Source organism: Psammomys obesus, unplaced genomic scaffold, assembly GCF_907164565.1.
Source record: "Psammomys obesus unplaced genomic scaffold, mPsaObe1.curated_primary_1811, whole genome shotgun sequence".
NCBI classification, from domain to species: domain Eukaryota; kingdom Metazoa; phylum Chordata; class Mammalia; order Rodentia; family Muridae; genus Psammomys; species Psammomys obesus.
Genome location: NW_026596166.1, coordinates 10,818,514 through 10,838,016, shown reverse-complemented (window position 1 = coordinate 10,838,016; position 19,503 = coordinate 10,818,514). Strand labels below are relative to the sequence as shown.

At 40.0% G+C, this 19,503-nt stretch overlaps 1 protein-coding gene and 1 pseudogene across 1 annotated transcript in view; both read right to left on the bottom strand.

Moving 5' to 3' along the window:
* Window positions 1-19,430, bottom strand: part of Sos2 (SOS Ras/Rho guanine nucleotide exchange factor 2) — a 66,189-nt gene extending 46,759 nt beyond the window's left edge. Inside the window, exon 1 of the mRNA XM_055595317.1 lies at window positions 19,271-19,430. Coding sequence (XP_055451292.1) covers window positions 19,271-19,357 — 87 coding nt within the window. The 5' untranslated portion in view covers window positions 19,358-19,430. The remainder of the gene's footprint in view (window positions 1-19,270) is intronic.
* Window positions 13,384-14,153, bottom strand: LOC129667629 (chloride intracellular channel protein 4-like; annotated as a pseudogene).
* Window positions 19,431-19,503: the final 73 nt, after the last annotated feature.

Sequence of the window (19,503 nt, the reverse complement as noted above, 5' to 3'; positions counted from 1 at the left end):
CTACTTGGTGAGTTTCAGGTCACAGAGACCCTGCCTCAAAAAAACAAGAAGTAATGACTAAATCTAACCTCTGGTCTCCACATGCGCATGAACACACATGTACTCAAACACACCCACGCTAATACATGCTCCATACAAATAAATACAAACACACACTTATCACTAATGCAAACATTTCCACACAAATGAATGTATGTGCGGGGGCACACATGCCTAGACATATGCATGCATGCCCACCCGCACGCATATTTATACACATTCACATACAAACACCAGCACACATGGGCACACATGGGCACAAGCATGCATGCATGTATACACACACTAACAAAGCATACTCCCAAAAACTATTAGATACAATTTTAGAGGAATCATAGATATCGTTAGTCCACCTAAAGTACCCACGAGGTGACTTAAAGCTAGCTTCCAAGTCTCTGCAGTAGACAGACACTTTCAAAAGCCCGAACCAAGACAGCGCTCAGCCTTTACATGGCATGTGCTTCCTACTGCTACTACTCAGTTATGCTGAGCTCCTAAAATTGTTTTCTAAAGCTAGAACCTGGAAATTTATCCAAATAATCCAGTGTGACTGAATATATATATATATATATATATATATATATATATATATATATATATAAACAGCAACACAGGAAGTAACAGTTGTCTCTACACATTGCAAATAGTTGTCGAAACAAACTAGGTACTGCTGTAACGTTTTATGCCATGGTATTTAAAAGGGTATCGGTACTATCAACACACACAGAGAACAGAAATCTTATAGAGCCTCAAAATTATTCTTTAAAACTAACTCAGTGATCGAACAGCCTTTCCACAAAGAAATCAGCACGAGATAATTTGATTACCAAAATTTTGCATGAAAATTTCCCTTCACAAGGGAGTAGACTGCTCCTGCAAATTACCAAGGGATAAACTCACGTATCTAACCCTCTAAGTCTGTGGTCAGGAGAGAAGCTCCACCCACGTAAAGTGTCCTCCTTCATTTTCACGCAGCATCCCTGGAAGCTACTGACTTCACCAGCTTCTCAAGGACCAACTCTTGACTTTCCTGATCCTCTAGCTTAACATTTCTTTTTTTTTGTAAAAAATATTTATTTTTTTAAATAAATTACAGTTTATTCACTTTGGATCCCAACTGTAGCCCCCTCCCTCAGCCCCTCCCAATTCTACCCTGGCCTGGTAAGGCTGCTCCCCATCAGGGCTAGGTGATCAAAGAGCCAGCCACTGAGTTCATGTCAGAGACAGTCCCTGTTCCCCTTAATAGGGAACCCACTTGGAGACTGAGCTGCCATGGGCTACATCTGTGCAGGGGTTCTAGGTTATCTCCATGCATGGTCCTTGGTTGGAGTATCAGTCTCAGAAAAGAGCCCCAGGCCCAGATTTTTTGGTTTTGTTGTTCTCTTTGTGGGGCTCCTGTCCCCTCCAGGTCTTTCTATCTCCCCATTCTTCTATAAGATTCCCTGTACTCTGCCCAAAGTTTGGCTATGAGTCTCAGCCTCTGCTTTGATACCTTGCTGGGTAGAGTCTTTCAAAGGCCCTCTGTGGTAGGCTCCTGTCCTGTTTCCTGTTTTTTCCCTCTTCTGATGTCTATCCTGTTTGCCTTTCTGAGTGAGGATTGATCATCTTACCCAGAGTCCTCCTTCTTGCTTAGCCTCTTTAGGTATACAGATTTTAGTATGTTTATCCTATAGTATATGTCTAATATCCACTTATAAGTGAGTATATACCATGTGTATCTGTTTTTGGGATACCTCACTCAGGATGATCTTTTCTAGTTCCCATAATTTGCCTGCAAATTTCATGACTTCCTTGTTTTTAGTTGCTGGGTAGTATTCCATTTTGTAAATGTACCACAATTTCTGTATCCAATCCTCAGTTGAGGGACATCTGGGTTGTGTTCAGATTCTGGCTTTTATGAATAAAGCTGCTATGAACATGGTTGAGCAAATGTCCTTGTTGTATAGTTGAGCATCTTTTGGATATATGCCCAGGAGTGGTATAGCTGGATCTTGAGGAAGCACTATTCCTAACTGCCTGAGAAAGCACCAGATTGATTTACAAAGTAGTTGTACAAGTTTAAATTCCACCAGCAATGGAGGAGGTTTCCCCTTTCTCTACATCTTCTCCAGCATGTGTTGTCACTTGAATGTTTGATCTTAGCCATTATGATGGGTGTAAAGTGAAATCTCAGGGTCATTATGATTTGCATTTCCCTGATGATTAAGTACGTTGATCATTTCTTTAAGTGTTTCTCTGCCATTCGATATTCCTCTATTGAGAATTCTGTTTAGCTCTGTATTCCATTTTTTAATTGGATTACTTGATTTGTTGCTGTTTAACTTGAGTTCTTTATACATTTCTTTCTGTTTTACTGTAGTCTGTATTTTAATTCTGCTAATTTCCTGAGATGGCTATTTAGGTCACTGTTTTTCATCTTTTCTACTGTGTATACTGTCTATAAAAATCTAGCTTCGTGAAAACTAAGATGTTTAATAAATTTTCAAAATCAAACTAATTCCTAAGTTTTAGTATGTTTTCTAATATACTTTAGAATTCCGAAATGATTTCAGAATTCCTCAACATAAGGGACTTTGTTTTGTTTTTGAAGCTAAGTATCCCCATATAGTCCAGGTTGACCTAGAACACTGTCCTCCCTTAAAGTGCTAGGATTTACAGATTGTAAATGCCTGGATTATTCTGGGTTGTAAAGATGTTTTGCATTGGGTTTTATAATAATTGCATGTGACAAAAAAAATTTAAAAACCCATAGTTTTGAGATTTGGAGGTCTAGTTCATCAACAGAGTGCTGGTATATTCAAGGTTCTGAGTTTGATACCCAGAAGCACAAAAGAACACAACACCAAAACTTGATGATTTCAGTTTTTTAAAATTTGTTGAGACCACAGTCTACTATAGTTATCATCACTGACAAAATTGTCAAGCATTTAAAGAAGAAATAGAACAATCTTAAGCAAACTCACTCAGAAAACAGAAAAGACTGACAGACCTATTTTAAGATTAGCCTAGATGAAAATAGTATGCCTCATGAACCCCTAAGGAAAAGCCAAAATAAAATAACAGGTAGCTAAATTCTACTATACAGACTCAGACACACATACGACAACATAAACAAGTTTGATTTCTCCTAGATAAAGAAAGTTGGTTTAATGCTGGAATTTCAAGTAATATAATTCATTATGTTAACATATTAAAAGAAAATTTATAGCCATCTTGATAGATGTAGAAAAGCATCTGAAAACATATCCAAAATTCATTCATGATAAAACTTTTCAAAGTGTTTCCTTAATTTAATGACAAAATTGTCTTTATTTGGGAAAAGAAACCTATAAGAATAATATAATAAAGTAACAGTTAATGGTAAAATAATAAAAGCTTGCCTCTGGGATCAAGAGAAAGGCAAGGAAAGGCTATTGGTTGCTCTCCACAAACTGATGGTAGACCCTATTGCTGAAGACAATGCCTACACAACTCATTGGACATGGAGGATTTGAACTGGTGCCTACCTAGAGCCTCACCCCTACTGAGTAGTGTTCCTGGCACTGGGAGGTAGTGGGCAGTCTATCAATGGAGAAAAGTAACCACTGCCCAGATACAAACCCTTCAATCTACAATGGCAACCTGTCTGCAGATTGCACGGTGCAAAAATGGCACAAAACCTGTGAAAGCAAGCAATCACTATCTAGTTGGATTTAAGGCCTACTCCATGAGACCGAACCCATCTTTGACACTGCTCAGCTGACAAGATAGGCCAAAAACCTAGGGAAAAAGCCAAATACTACTGTTTTGCTAAAGGAACATAGCATTAAAATGACTTTCAATAACATTTTGCTATACTCATAGATCAGTGTCTTGCTCAGCCATCATCAGAGAACTTGTTCCTTACTGTATGGGAACAAATACAAAGACCCACAACTGGACAATGTGCAGAGAGGGAGAGACCTTGGAATACTCAGTCCTCAGCTGGATGTCTCCATCAAATCCCTGCTCTCAGGGCTCAGGGAACCCTGCAGAACAGGGGGCAGAAAGACGGTAAGAGCCAGAGGGGATGGAGGACACTTAAGTGAGGCCTTCTAAGGACAGCAGGACTAAAGAACACACAAACTCAGAGCACCTGTGACAGCACGTACAGGGCCTGTATGGGTCTGGACCAGATGGGTCCCAGCACTGAGACGGGAAGTGGACACATGCCTTCATCCCTAATCCGCAAGCTATTTCTAACTGGTAACTGCTCACAAAGGAAAAATTCGTTTTTATCAACAGTCTCACCGGGTATACAGCCACTCTTAAGGCCAGGCCCCATGTCCAGCAGTAGACGGCCAACACAAAACAAACTCAATGGTATTTTTGGAGGTTCTTTGTCTCATAATGCTTTGTCATGCTTTTTTTTTTTTTTTAACATTACAGGTCCTTTGCAAATATATTATGGTTTCCAGCTTTGTGTTTTTATGGGATTTCTCTGTGTGTGAACATGGTCTATATGTCTTTCCTGTGCTTTTTCTTTTGTTTGTTTTTATTTTATCTTATTATTACTTCTTAAATGCCTGTTTGTTTTTTAATGAGACAGAAAGAGAGGTTGTATGCTTGGATGAGAGGGATAGATCTGTGAGGAACCCAGAATGTATTATATGAACATATATATATATCTTTTTCAATAGAAAAATTTTGGGGGGGGGGGAAGAGGCAAAGCATGGTGGCACAAGCCTTTAACCCCAGCACTAAGAGGCTCTGTGAGGTGGAGGCCAGCCTGGTCTGCACAGTGAGTTCCAGGCTATGTAGAAGGAAGGTCAATGTTTATCTGGACATATTAGCACCCAGGAATCAACTAACAGAAGGAATACCAAATCATCTGCAAATTAAGATTTTTTAAATTCTTAGTCTATAGATACATGTATGTGCATACTGGTTAGAGGAGGCTATTAGGTGTCCTGCTCAATCAGTCCCCATCTTATTCTCCTAATTCTGGGTCCAAGTCTACAACCTTCTTTCTTTCTCTCATTAGAAAACAAGCAGGCATTTTAAAAGTAGTAATAAAAACAAACAAGCAAAAGAACCAAACAAAAAGTACAAGAAAAACATATAAATGCAGAGACACACGTTTACACAGAGAGAAATCCCACAAAAACACAAATGTTTATCTGTCTCAAAAAACTAAAAGAAAAGAAAGGAAGAAAAAAAAAGACAGAAAGAACAAGCCCACAACCTTTCTGTCTCTCATTAAAAAACAAACAGGCATCTAAGAAGTAATAATAAGATAAAATAAAAACAAACAAAAAGAACCAAAGAAAAAGCACAGGAAAGATATATAGACACATTCACACATACAGAAAGAACTTTTCTACTATTTCTATTCCATATGATAGAGGTCCTAGCCAGACCAGTAAGGCAAGAAGAAGAAAAAAAAAAAGTGTAAGAATCAGTAAGGTCTGAGAGGTGGCTCAAATGGTTCAGAGAGTTTGCTACTCAAGCATGAGGTTATGAGTTCTAATGTTTAGCCCTCACATAAAAAATAAAATGTTATAACCAGCAACGTGAGGAGTGGAGATAGGAGGATCACTGGAGCTTGCTGGACACCAGCCAGTGGAGACCCTGAATGATAAGAGTAAGACAGAGACTGACTGAGCCGGACAGCTACTATCTTCCTCTAGCCACATACACACACGTACAAAAATAGACAAAGACTTTTTTAAAAAACTTAATTTGCAGATGATATGATATTCCTGCTGATAGTTGATTCCCGAGTGCTGATATGTCCAGATAAACATCTGAGTGTTCTGGTGACAGAGTCAAATGAAATTGTCATTTAAGTTGGTAGAATTAGAAAGCTGGATTGCCCTTCCCAGTGTGGGCAGCTTCAAGCCAATCTATCAGAGTTGTGAATAAAGGACAGAATAATAAAAATCATTTTTATTATTAGAAATTATTATTAAAAATCAGTTTCTTCTCTCTTCCTTACTAGATTTGTGATGTGCCATTGGTCTTCTGTCCTTCAGACATGACTCACACAGAAACTTACAGCATTGGCTCTCCTGGTACTCATGCTGCAGCCATGCTGGTGACTTTCCTGAGTCTCCAACATAATAAAAGCAGACTTCGGACTTCTCAGCTTCTATAAATGCATAAGCCAATTTCCTCATAGTAAGTCTCCTTTAAAATGTATCTACAAAGCCATGCAGTGATAGCACGCCTTTAATCTAGCAATCAGGGAGGCAGAGGCAGGTGGATCTCTGTAAATTCAAGGCCAGCCTTAGTGAACGCCAGCACAGCTAAGGCTACAGAGAAACCCTGTCTGGAAAAAACAAACAAACAAACAAACAAACAAAAGTGTATATAAGCATGTGTGTGATTAATTCTGTTTCACTGAGACTCCAGACTAACATAGTTACGCCATACAAAACTACTTTACAAAAAATGACTCCTATTCGGAAAACTTTCAGACTGAGAAAAATTAAAGATGAAACAGATTAATAATAATATCAGCTGTGTGAATTATCAGGCATAAGTATATCAATTCTTCCCAAACTAACTTACAGTTGATAAAATCTCAATCAAAAGAGCTTGTTGCAATTCAATTGACAAGATAACTTTCAAAATATATACAAAAAATACAAAAATAAAAATAAAAATAAATGGGGGGAATACAAAATGAATAAAGTGTAATTAATAAAAGTTAAATAAAAAATTAAAAAAAATAAAAATAAAAAACTAAGGAAATTTATCTACCATTTGCTGTTTATTCTTTTACTCTGGCCTGCTATATGCTTAATAAATTCATTCATTCAAAACCAAAAACATGGTTATCATAGACCAATCACAAGACCATATAAAATAGTATAGCAAAAGATAAAATACTAATGACAACTACTACATAAAGAATGGCTTAATCCTCAAACAATAGTAATGAAAGACACTAGATTAAAAGAACACCTATGATAAGGGTCAAGATAAGACAAAATTGCTGGACACAGTTCACACACTAATCCCAGCGCTTAGGAGGCAAAGGCAGGTTGATCTCTGTGAGTTTAAGGCCAGTTTGGTCTGCAAAGGGAATTCCATATGTAATACTATGTAACATAGGTCTACATAGTGAGGCCCTGTCTCAATAAATAAATGTGTAACATTAAATTTTAAAAAGACAAAATTAAACCACTGCTTAGCAACACATGAAAAAAGGGAAAGACTAATAAAAGCAGGTACTTTTTGGAGTGTTTTATTAAGAAAAATGATGGCTGGAAAGATGGCTCAGCCGTTAGGAGCACTGGCTGCTCTTCCTGAGGACCCTGGTTCAACTCCAGTACCCACATGGCAGCTCACAAGTGCCTGTAACTTCTGTTCCAGGGGATCTGACACCCTCATATAGACATACGTGCAGTCAAACATCAATGTAGATAAAATAAAAATAAGTTAATCTAAAAAAAAAGAAAAATGATGGGAATGTGCTACACCTAATTTAGATGACAGTTAAATATTGATGTTCTCTAGTTTGTGTCCTTATCCTTTATGTGTTTTCCAATTTGTATCAATTTTTTTAAAAGCTAAGAGAACTACCTGGCATGCTGAGATGATTTAACTGAGATGAGGTAAATCAAGGAGTTAAGTTTCCACTAAAATAATTTTAAATAATACCCATAGCATCCAGTTCAATGGTAGCATACTGGAGACAAAACAGCTTACAAAACTGAGAAGTAGTACACTACTTGGATGAAGCAAAATTTAACTAGTTTCAGACAGGAAGACCAAAAGCTTAAGATTTCCTATCTAAAACCAACAAATTATCAATCAAATATGATGGTAAAATAAAGGCATTCTTAAACATAACAAGGTTAAAAAAAACAAAAAACTTCATGCACCATTTCTCACTAAGACTCTGTGATATATACTACACCAAAAAACAAAACAAAACAAAAAAACCTGCAAATCAAGAATGAGAAAACATGCCAGAGAGAGGACTAAGAGCTTAAGAGCACTGACTGCTCTTCCAGAGGTCCTGAGTTCAATTCAGTCATGAATTCAAGTCAGGAGAGGGACTGCCCTCTCCTGGCATGCAGGTGAACATACAGACAGAACACTGTAAAATAAACAAACAAACAAACAAATAAATAAGAATGAGAAGATAGAAGAATATAGGAAAATGGGAAAAAAACAAAACATCAATATAGAAGAAAGGCAAAGGAATGCCCAGGATTAAATGAGAGGAAATTATATGGCAAGAGCCAGCAAGAGGCATAAGGGTAACCATCGTGGACTGGATCATGTCGGAAGACTCTGGGAACTGTCTCAACAAGATGAAATCAAGGGAATAGAACTAAAAATTCCAAAAGAATGCCAGGATGACTGACAGAAAGTCTAGGTTCAAGACTCAGTGTACGGAAAACAAGATGATTAGTGGTGTCATCAGATAATTATTAGTGCCATTAAAAGCAAAAAGAAAAAGTGCTTTAATATAAATAGCAATGAGTCATAATGATATAAAATAAGTATTAACCCAATCAAAATAAGTGCTCAGCCATGGGGAAAAGGAGGCAGGAAGGTACGCAAGGCAGAAAGGTTTGGGAAAGTACTTCCTTTCGCACTGCCTACTTCTTCACCTGACAAGAGGAAACCCAGGAACATCTTTACTGCACACATCCACGAAATCCTTGGCATAGAAAGCTTTTCCCACTTATGTATGTATGTGCATGTGTGCAGACATGCACATGCCATGGCATACGTGGAGGTCAGAGGGCAACCTGAAGAACTCAGTTCTCTTCCTCTACCACATGGGCTCGGGTTTTGAACTCAGGCATCAGGCTTGGCGGCAAATGCCATCTCACCAACCATGAGAAACCCTATTTTTTTTTTTAAAGTATTTGCCTAGTGAGTGCAGTGATGTCTGAAGGCTGCTACACAGCATCCTTCTGTAAGAGGCTAAGAGCCCTACTCAGTGAAAGAGATACTGTGTATGAAAACTAAGAAAAATCTAACTGGAAGTAATTTTTTCCTGTGATTATGATTTTGGTAAACAACCTGGAAAGAAACTTTAGCACTAAGCATCAGGGTTTCTTATGCCAAACTTCTCGATTTCAAATATAAAAACAGTCTGTGGCCATACCATCCAAAAAACACCCGATCAAATAAGAAACGTCATAAAAATATACATGCCATGTTTAAACCATCCCTAAAATACTCTCAAATAGCATCAAAATGACAATGAAGGCAGCCTAGTCCTAACACTTCCACAGTAACTACTACCTTAAAAGCCTAAAAGACAATAGACACAAAATTGCTATATCAGAACAGACAAACTTACCAATATTTTTCTGAAAGACTAATCAGAAAGAACAATTAAATAATTTTCAGTTCTTAACATGAGCATAGTGAGTCAGACCTGTATCACAGTTATGCCAGAATGTATTCCCTTCATATATGTACTCTATGTAAAATAATCATAGCCTACATGTGGAGAGCTACTGAAGCATTCACTAAAAGCTATTTTTAAATACTATACTTAACAAACTACATAAATGTTTTTACTAATGATGGTTTCTGTATTCACAATCAAAAAATCTTGTTAGTGCATCCGTTCAATCAACTAACATTTGCATCTCAAGAAAATGTAGTAAATAAACCTCTTTATCTTTACTTTCTGACTGACATCTATCTCTTTCAAATCCTTCATTAAAAATCTTCACAGAAATACAAACGTCTCAAGTGTCATTTAAACCCTGTATGTAACTCTGGAGTGGGGCCTGGTGGTTTTTCCTTGAGAAGTTTTGTGGTTTTAAGGTTTACAGTTTAGGCTTTTGATTCCTCTGAATTAATGTTACAAGTGATGTGACAATTATGTTTATGGTGCATGTGTTGCATATGGACAGCTGGCTGCTGAGAACTGAACCCGGGGCCTTCGCAAAAACGGCCAGCATTTTTATCAGCATTTTCATGCAGAGCCATCTCTGCAGCACTTCCATTAGATTAGGGTCTTTTTTAGACTGATTAAGCTATTCTACTTTCACAGCACCAGTATTTGAAATACCGCACCAAAGAAGAGCACCGGCTGCTCCTCCAGAGGACCCAGTTCAATTCTCAGCATCCTCCTAGTGGCTCACAGTATCTGTAACTCCAGTCACACCAAGACAGTGTCCTTTTATGGCTTCCCTGAGCACTGCACACATGGTATACACACAGACATGCAAGCAAAACAACCATACACACAAAAATTAAAAAAAAAAAACTAAACTAAACTAAAAGACACAGCAATTACAAAAAGTCTTGAGACCAACACACCCTATGTGTCTGTATTACAGGAACAAGACAGTAGGGGTGGGCACGGAACCAGACTCCAGAGCTCCAGAGCCCTATCAAGAGGACTTTTATTCTGAAAAGCAACGGTATCAACAAAAGTGCCATGATCTCATCTCTACAGTACTGAGAAAAGGCTGGACGGTGTAAGAGTAGGAAAGCTCCATTAAGAGACAATTCCAGGGCTGGAGAGGTGGCTCAGAGGTTAAGAGCACAGGCTGCTCTTCCAGAGGTCCTGAGTTCAATTCCCAGCAACCACAGGGTAGCTCACAACCATCTATGAGATCTGATGCCCTCTTCTGGTGTACAGGTGTACATGCAGGCACAACACTGTATACATAATACATACATACATACATACTAAACCAAATTTAAAAAAGAAAAGAAAAGAAACAACTCCAATAGTCCAAGAGACTGACAATGAGACTTGGTTCCAGGTGGAAGAGGAAAAGCATGAATTGATGACTGGAAATAGTTACAGTCTGAAATAGAGCTAAAAGGGCTTAGTAACATATGTTGTGTAGTATAAAAAGAGAATTCAAAAATAACTCAAGAGTTTTAGTTTGAGTGACTAGAAGAATGGAGCAGTCATTTATTAACATGGAATTTTACATGAAGGAATAAGTTCCTTCAGAATAGCATCTGTGTGGAAATATCACAAAAAAAATGAAGTTTAAAGTTTAGGGCTTAGGGTAGAAAAATTAATCTAGGGGTAGGTGTGTATTAGCTTGTACAAAGCCTTAGGTTTAATCTGAAATACAAAATTAGGGAGGTAGGAAGAAGGGAAAAGGGGAGGGGAGGATGAAGGGGAGGAAGAAATTAATTTTGAAACCAGAAGAAACAAGTAATTTGGAAATCACCAAATGTAGATGTGAAACACTGAGGCTGAGTGGGACCACCAAAACAGAGTGTATATCTAAAGGTGTCTAAACTCTGAGAAGGTCAAGGTGATGTGGTTTAAGAAGGTAAGAAATTCCAATAGAAGACCTACAAAAGAGAGTGACAGAGCTAAAAGCAGACAGACAAAGAAAGCAGGAGTGTTTCAAGGTTTGAAAGAGAAGTGGATTGTTGGGTTTTGTTTTTTGGGTTTTTTTTTTTTCTTTTGGCTTTTTAAAGTGATTTGTAAGGCAAAGGAGATAAACCATCAAATACTGATAATGGATCAATTACAAAAGAACTACAAAGTGCTTTGTTAAGGGGTGTGGTAGAATTTACAAAATGATAAACAACTAAATAAAGAAAACTAAAGACTTCTACATGGGGATACAGAGCAGTCTGAGGAGGGGAGAGGGAGGGAAGAAAGGAGGGATGTAGGGAGGGTAAAGAGACTTGGACCAACTAGAACCACCTTAATGTTATTTTTTCTTTGTGAGCCACCATGTGGTTGCTGGGAATTGAACTCAGGACCTCTGGAAGAACAGCCAGTGCTCTTAACCATCTCTCCAGCCCCTATTTTCACTTTGTTGCTTCACCTCTAAACATTAATTTGTGAATTTGGAATATAACACTTTATACATTTCAAAAAGCTTTCTACTTATTATCACATGTTTATAAAAAGAACTAAGCTTTAGTTGTTAATTTTTAACATGACAACATGAAATAATACTAAATCCATTAGTTCCATTAAAATTCCCCCCTCAAATATGCAGCCTAATACAGGCTATAATCAAACTTCTGTTCCCTTGAAAGGCCATGATTAATATAATAGACATATATTTGATTTATGTCAAGTGGTAACACAGGTAATGTTTTGGATACTCAGCATAAAGCATTTTAATGGAATATTATTGCTCCAAATATACCATACTAAAATTAAACTGGTAACAGAAAAAGGTTACTAAATCATGGCTGACAGGGAGCTAAATGCACCAAGTTAACGTGCATTCCTAATGCTTATCCAGTCTGGCTGAGCCCCTTGGGTCAGTTTGGGTCATTATCACTTTGGAATAATTCCAAACAATTCATGTGGGTTCCATTGTTCTAGTCTGCAGTTTTAGGAAATCCAGAACAGGCTTCATGTTAAGAATTAAAATTTAAATAAAAAATGTAACAATCATAGGCTCTCTATTAGTTTCAGAATTTTTTTTAAGTGCACTGCACATTTTAATAAGGTCATATGGCATCTCTGGGGTTAATTTCTGCAGTAGTTTTCACATACTAGTCTTTGGGCTGCTACAGCTGAGCATCAGCTCATGCCGTGCTGCTCAGAGACAGAAAAATATATGGTTACCCCCCCCCAAAAAAAAAAAAAAAACGCTTTTACACTGACAGAGGTGGGGCTTGGTACGTCTCAGGGACAAGAGTTTGTCAGGCCACTACAACATGGGGTGGGGGAAGGGCCGCATCCCAAGCACCACAGGAAACAAGGAAGGGAAGGGAAGCAGAGAAGAAAAGTCCCTTCTATAAGGCAGAAACATTGTTGCAAATGTATGAACAGCCCTGGGTGGAACTCACGCACCAGTTACGGACAGAGAACCCACCCGCCTCAATGCTGAAAACGCCTTCCACTCTGTCTTTCCGTTTCTATCCAGTATCGGATGGTACAACTTATGTTTTAGGCAAAATTAGTGTCTATCAGAACACCAGCAGTCTCTGCGGAAGGCAGTCTTCTCAGACACACACCCTTCGGCACATTCCAGTACCCACTACACTGAAACAGTTGTCCAACACAGTAGCAAATCTTCGGTATTCCTTACTCAACACTACAAATCTCCCTGGACGCATAAGCTTGTACCGCGAATTATACACCAGCGTGGGGTCTACTGAAGCCATGGCTACTACTCTAATGTCTAAACACTACCTTAAATGTTGCCATTTACACACAGTGAATGGTTGTGAAAGTTCGGGTAACAGAGTAAGCTGCCTCTCAGGTGAAGAGGAAACTGCCTTCCAATTAAAGGACAGGAGACAGACAGGGCAGGTGGGCCGGGAAGAGGGTTTTAGAACGCTGCTGTTTAGGAGTGTGCATTGGAGAGAATTGCTATACTTTGTTTATCCTTAGTCCAAGCCTTTTTATTCATGTTCATACAAAATATACTTCTACTTTAAAGGAGGTAGAGCAGTGTGTTAGGAAGCATGACCTTCGAGGGATCTGATGGCATCGCTCTCAAAAGTGCTGTTTACTTTGTAAGTCTTTTTGGTAGCAGGACTGTATGCAACTCCCACCTCCTTACCAGTGGGACAAGTGATGGTAAAACCATCCCTACTGTAGGCATTCTTCAGGTTTCTCCAAATGCTCCTCACTCCTTTAGAAATAGCACAGCTGTGGTCTCTGTTGGCCACCACCTTGTTACTGTGCTTGGGCAGCAGGCTGCAGTCCGATAATGTCATCTCACTGCCGACCAGAAATCTACCTGTGGATTTTTGGTCCTCCATACTGTTCTCAGCAATTAATGGGAAAGGGAAATTCAAATTCTCCTCCCGTTTCTGCAGCATTTTCAAGAACCCCCTCTCCAGTGTTTCATTAGTCTCTGGCCTTGAGTTCTTGCTATAAGCAGAGAATTTGGCAAAGATGTCCATTCCAGCAGTGCTTGACTCTGGGTGTTTGGTGAAAGATTTAAGTACTTGGTGGGGCGGGCAGGATAAGACTTCTTCAAGAAATCCCTCAATCTTATTTACATCCGTTTCGACTTCACTGTTGAAAGTATACCTGGTGGGTGTGTCCCCAGAGTCAGGGTCTACAGGTTCATATGCTTCCTTCATAGGTCAGTGGTTGTCACATTAAACACAACGCCTTGGAGCCAAAGAATCATGAGGAGTCTCTGTGATAGGGGGCAGATTCCTATGCTTTCTCCACCCTGCCAGCCATGAGGAAGAGCTTCGTCCTCCCCCTTCATCCCTTTCAGGAGCACTGACAGACGCCGCTTAGGCCCTGGCTGCAGTCCAAGGCTCACTCTATCCTTAGTATCACCTCACAACTCCTGCAACTCTAGTTTCTGGATTTCACCAGAGGTGTAATCCCCCCAACACCCAGTTATGACAAGGTTAATCTAAATGAGTCTGCTACAAGAATGATAACCCTACAGAACTTCCTCTCTCCGCTGAAAACATTAACTTCATCTACATATAATCTGCATCTCATCTCCTTGTGCTCCTGGTTCAGAAAACAAGCCCCTGCCTACCTTTCCCTTGGCTGCAAATCTTTTCTGCCTTTGTATTTTGTTAATTCATATGGTCTTTCAGAGAACTGCTAGCTTATATGCCTGTCTCTCAGACTTCTGCACCACAGCCACTTAGAACACAAGCTTTATGACAGCAGGACTCGTCCTAGAGCTTTAATATCAAAACCACTGCCTCACACTTAAGAGGCACTCAGTAACAGAGCTGCCTGTAATCTCCAGAATTTAGCTTCCTCAAAGATGCCTTCTTGACTCGATTATACATCAGTGACACCAACTCTATTTTCGCAAACCACCCTATAGATTTTCTGGAGAGAAAAGATCTGGTGTAATCTTCTAAAATGAACTCCAAGAAGGAACTACCACTGAAGCAAAACAGCAGATTCTTTCAGACTCTACAAGTGCACTTCTTAACCATTTTTTACCTTGCCACACACTATTATTTAATCCAGACATTTTCTCACATCACTAAGATCAAACTGTCACAGAATGGGAAAGTCAATATTTAACCCAAATCAAATTAGACCCAGAAATTCTTTCTAGCTCTTTCTTGTATTTGAAACTCAGATAAGAATATTTTCTTTTCCTTTGGCTAGCCTGATAAAAAAAAGCCATACAGAAAAGGTATCAATCAAAAAAAAAAAAAAAAAAAAAAAAAAAAAAAGTGAGACCCAAAACCTTGATTAAATGATCTAAAGGCAAAATTTTTATATGGAAAGTGTTGACGTATCTCAGCAAAATATCAAATAGCACATAAACAAAGTACCGAAAGCATTTAAATACAAAAGTAATAAAGTGCATCTACAAGCATACCGTGGTTTTTTGTTTTTGTTTTTTTTCCTCCCAAGTAATATGATAGCCTCACTGTTCTTAGAGAGCAGTGTAAAGGCATAAAGTTCCTGGCTCTTTTAGGGGTGATACATAATTTAGCAGTAATGTTAACAATCCATACATAATCCATTAGTAGTGTCATTTCACCCTGCTCTGTATGTTTTTAAATGCTCTAGGTGAAGCTTCCTTTTTAAAGGTAAAGAAAGGGCTGGGAGTATTGATCAGTGGTAGACTATATACTTAGCACGCATGAGGTTCAATCCTCAGCACACACACAATTTTTTTTTTTTTTTTTTTTTTTTTTTTTTTTTTTTTTTTGTGGAGGACCTGGGTTCAATTCCCAGGATTTACATGACAGCTCTTAACTGTCTCTAACTTCAGCTCCAAATTAACCAACATACTCTCTGGCTTCCATGGGCACCAGGCACACACATGTTACACAGACCTGCATTCAGGCAAACGCTCATACACATAAAATAAAAATAAATCTTTTTTAAAAAAGCAAACAAAAAATTCATTTTTACTTCCAAAATTGCTTCTTACAAGCCCACTGTTCAATCTCTTGTATTTTATGTAGTAAAATGAATATTTGATGCTTTTATTAAAGAAAACAGGGAAATCTGTCCATTCTTTTAACTTTTACTTACTTATTTTTGGGTGTGGGTGTATTTGTGCCATGTGAGTGTACAGAGGTCTGAGGACACCTTGTAGGAGGTGGTTTTCTCCTTCCACCATATGGGTTCCACCATCCCAATGTTAGTTTTCTTTTTAAGTCAGCACTTTCCTATTTTCTTGTCTTTCCTTCAAGGGAATTCATCATAAAATTTATGTCATCCTTGTGCAAGGGCTACCCAACCATACAGGAAGCCCTGGGTTCTATCCTGGGTGGTTGAGACATGAGGATCAGAAGTTCAAGGTCACACTCCATCATAGGCCAAGTTTGAGGCCAACCTGGGCTATAAGTGCCCATCTCTCAAAAATAAGTAAGTTTAAATCACCACCATATACATTTTCAATGAAGTCATGACTTTACCCTTCTGAAATGTACCAAATAGTAGAAGGAGACTAATCTGACTGAGCCAACTAAACTGGCCCCCACATATTCACAAAGGGGGAAAGATACTCCTAACAGAAAAATGAGCTCAGGGCCTGGAGAGATGGCTCAGTGGTTAAGAATGCTGTCTGTTCTTTCAAAGGACCTGGGTTCAATTCCGAGCACCCACATGGCAGCTCACAACTGAATGTAACGCCAATTCCAAGGGATCTGACACCTTCACACTAATGCACAAAAAATAAAAGAAATAAGCCAAAACCAGCCTGGTGGTAGTGGTGCACCCCTTTAATCCCAGCCCTTGGGAGGCAGAAGCAGGAGAATCTCTTTGAGTTTGAGGCCAGCCTGATCCACAGAGCAAGCTCCAGGACAGCCAGGGTTATACAGAGAAACCCTGTCTTGAAAAACAAACCAAAACATAAGCCAAAACTTTCAAAACAGAATTTTTGGCCTAGATAGTAAATACCTTTAGAGAATGACTTTACTTTAAAAAATTTACGTTTGAGCTGGGTGTGGCAGACATCTTTAATTCCAGAATATGGAATGCAGGCAGAGAGAGGTGGATCCAAGTTTGAGGCCAACCTGGTCTATAACAGTTCTATAACAGCCAGGGCTACAAAAAGAAACCCTGTTTCAAAAACAAAGGAACAAAAAACTGACTACAGAATTAATTAAAAATAAAAATTCACCTTTGCCTTAAAATTAGAATACATCACACCATATAAAATAGGAATTAGTATCAATAACATTTTCTTAAAAACATAAATGTTTTTCCATGAATTGTATTTCAGTTCCATAATACTAAGTTAATAAATTAACTGCTTTTTAACATTTACCACAGAAGATCAAATTTTTGTGGCTGTTTCTTTCATATGAGAACAGTGCTGACTGAGGTGGGGGGGTGACACACAATCCCAGCACTCGGGGAGACAGAGGCAGGCAGATCTCTATGAGTTCGAGGCCAGCCTGGTCTACAAAGTGAGTCCAGGACAGCCAAGGCTACACAGAAAAACCCTGTCTTGAAAAAAAAAAAAAGAGGGGGGGGGGCTAGAGAAATGGCTCTGCGGATAAGAGTACTTGTCTGCTCCTCCAGAGGTCCTGAGTTCAATTCCCAGCAACCACATGGTAGAATCTGATGTCTTCTTCTAGCATGCAGGCGTAGCATGTGCAGATAGGGCACTGACACATATATAAAATTTAAAAAAGAATCCCATTACTATGAAGTAATCTATTATTTATAAAGCACCTGTGAAACAAATACAACATATAAATGCACAGTCCTAGGACCAAAGCAGGAGACTGGGGCTAGATTTTAGTTTCTGATCTAATCTGAAAAAATAAATTTGTCTTTGTTTGTCAAGGATTATACCACCTTTTGCTGTCAAAAGTTCTAATGGGTATATGCCTGCCTCACAGGGTCAACACAGGTCAGGCTGATAAATGCACTCTACACTCTGTGAAGTACAAGGCCTAATTACTATCTAGGTATTTCCTTCCCCCTTTGCTTTTAATTCAACACAGAGTTTATTATCACTACTCCAAATGCTTTCCATTTCCACCCAGCTCTTTAAAGAGACATGACTTGGTGTGTGCCCCCAAGGAAACCAATAAACACCTCCTTATGAGAATTACGCCAATGGAAAATCTGAAATTCTGAAAGTACGAGGAAACATCTTTACCATTAAAGTGGAAAGGGGACTTGTCTTTCCATTCCTAGAAATGCATTAATTTTTTTCAGGTGCAGTTGTTGAGAGAGAGAAAGGGAGAGAGAGTCTGAAAACACCTTTTGGAAATCAGTTCTCTCCTTCCACTGTGGGTTCTGGGCATGAACTCAGGTAATCTGGCTTGGCAAAAAAAAAAAGCACTTTTACTCCCTGAGCCATTTTACAGGCTCCCTCAAGTGCGGTGTTGTTACTGATGGGAATTTGGTGTGTGTGTGTGTGTGTGTGTGTGTGTGTGTGTGTGTGTGTGTGTTGAGCGTCTGGCATGGCAAATCACCCTTCCCTGCTGAGTCTCTCACATGCCAAGGATTTAAGAAAAATTTATTTTATTTTGCAAAAAAGAAAAGCAGTAAGTTACAGGGAGCAACCCATGTCCAGGAGGAATGGCTGCTGGCCCTGAGCCCACGTAGTCTTCAAATGTGACTTACAAAAAGAGTTTAGCAACAGCAACAAAATGCATCGCTTAACGACCTAACTTCGTAAACGACTAACACCAACCAGTACAAGACATGCATCCTGGCAGCGCACCCAAACTTCCAGGATTGGTACAGAGCTACCCCCTGACAGTCCCTTAAAACTGATCACAAGTTCTCATCGTCCTGGAGAAAAGCGAGCACCTTTGGCGAGAAAGCAGCCCCTGTGTCCAGGTAAGGCTTCTGCAGGAAGTGGAGGGGCGCCTTAGGTTCACCTCAAGAGCTGGAAAACCAATATACTATGACTCACTGACACTTCACACATGTGAAACACACACACACACACACGTCCAGAGGAGCGAAAGAAGCGCTGCCTCGCAAGCGAATGGGCAACCTTGGCAAGCAAAACCGCCCGAACCGAACGCCCCCCCCCCCCCCCCAAAAAAGAACTTAATTAAAAAGTAGCTACTCGATCCGAATTTGCGCGAGCGGGGCTTGATTTTGCCCGAATCCAGCCTGAGAACAACAAATTGGTCAACGGCGGAAGTTGCCTGACGAAATGACTGTAACATGAAATCCAGTTTTATGATCATAACAAAACCTTCCTTCCGGGACCAGGCCAAAAAGAGAGAGAGAGAAAGTTGAGAAACCGTCCTTCGGGGGTGCAACAGGCACCGTGGCCGGCCGGCGAGAGCTCGGCCCGGGAGCCGGTGCGGGCGCCTCCCCGGGGCTCCCGTTACAAGTTGTGCGGGCTCCGGGCCCGGCCCACCCTGCCCGCCGGCCCGCGCGCGCGGCGCCCCCCTCGGCCCCGGCACCGACCTTCCGCAGGGCCGGGACCAGCAGTCCCCGCCATTTCGGGCTGTTCTCTTCGCTGAAGAACTCGTAGGGCTGCGGCGCCTGCTGCATGGCCCCGGCCGCAGCGCCTCCGCATCGGAGGCCGGGCGGGTGGCCTGACGGGCAGGCCGCCGCTCCGGGCCGAGCTGTCGGGGGCGGGGGCGGCGCCGGCCGGCGGGCGGGCGGGCGGGCGATGGCCGAGGCTGGGCGGCCCCGCA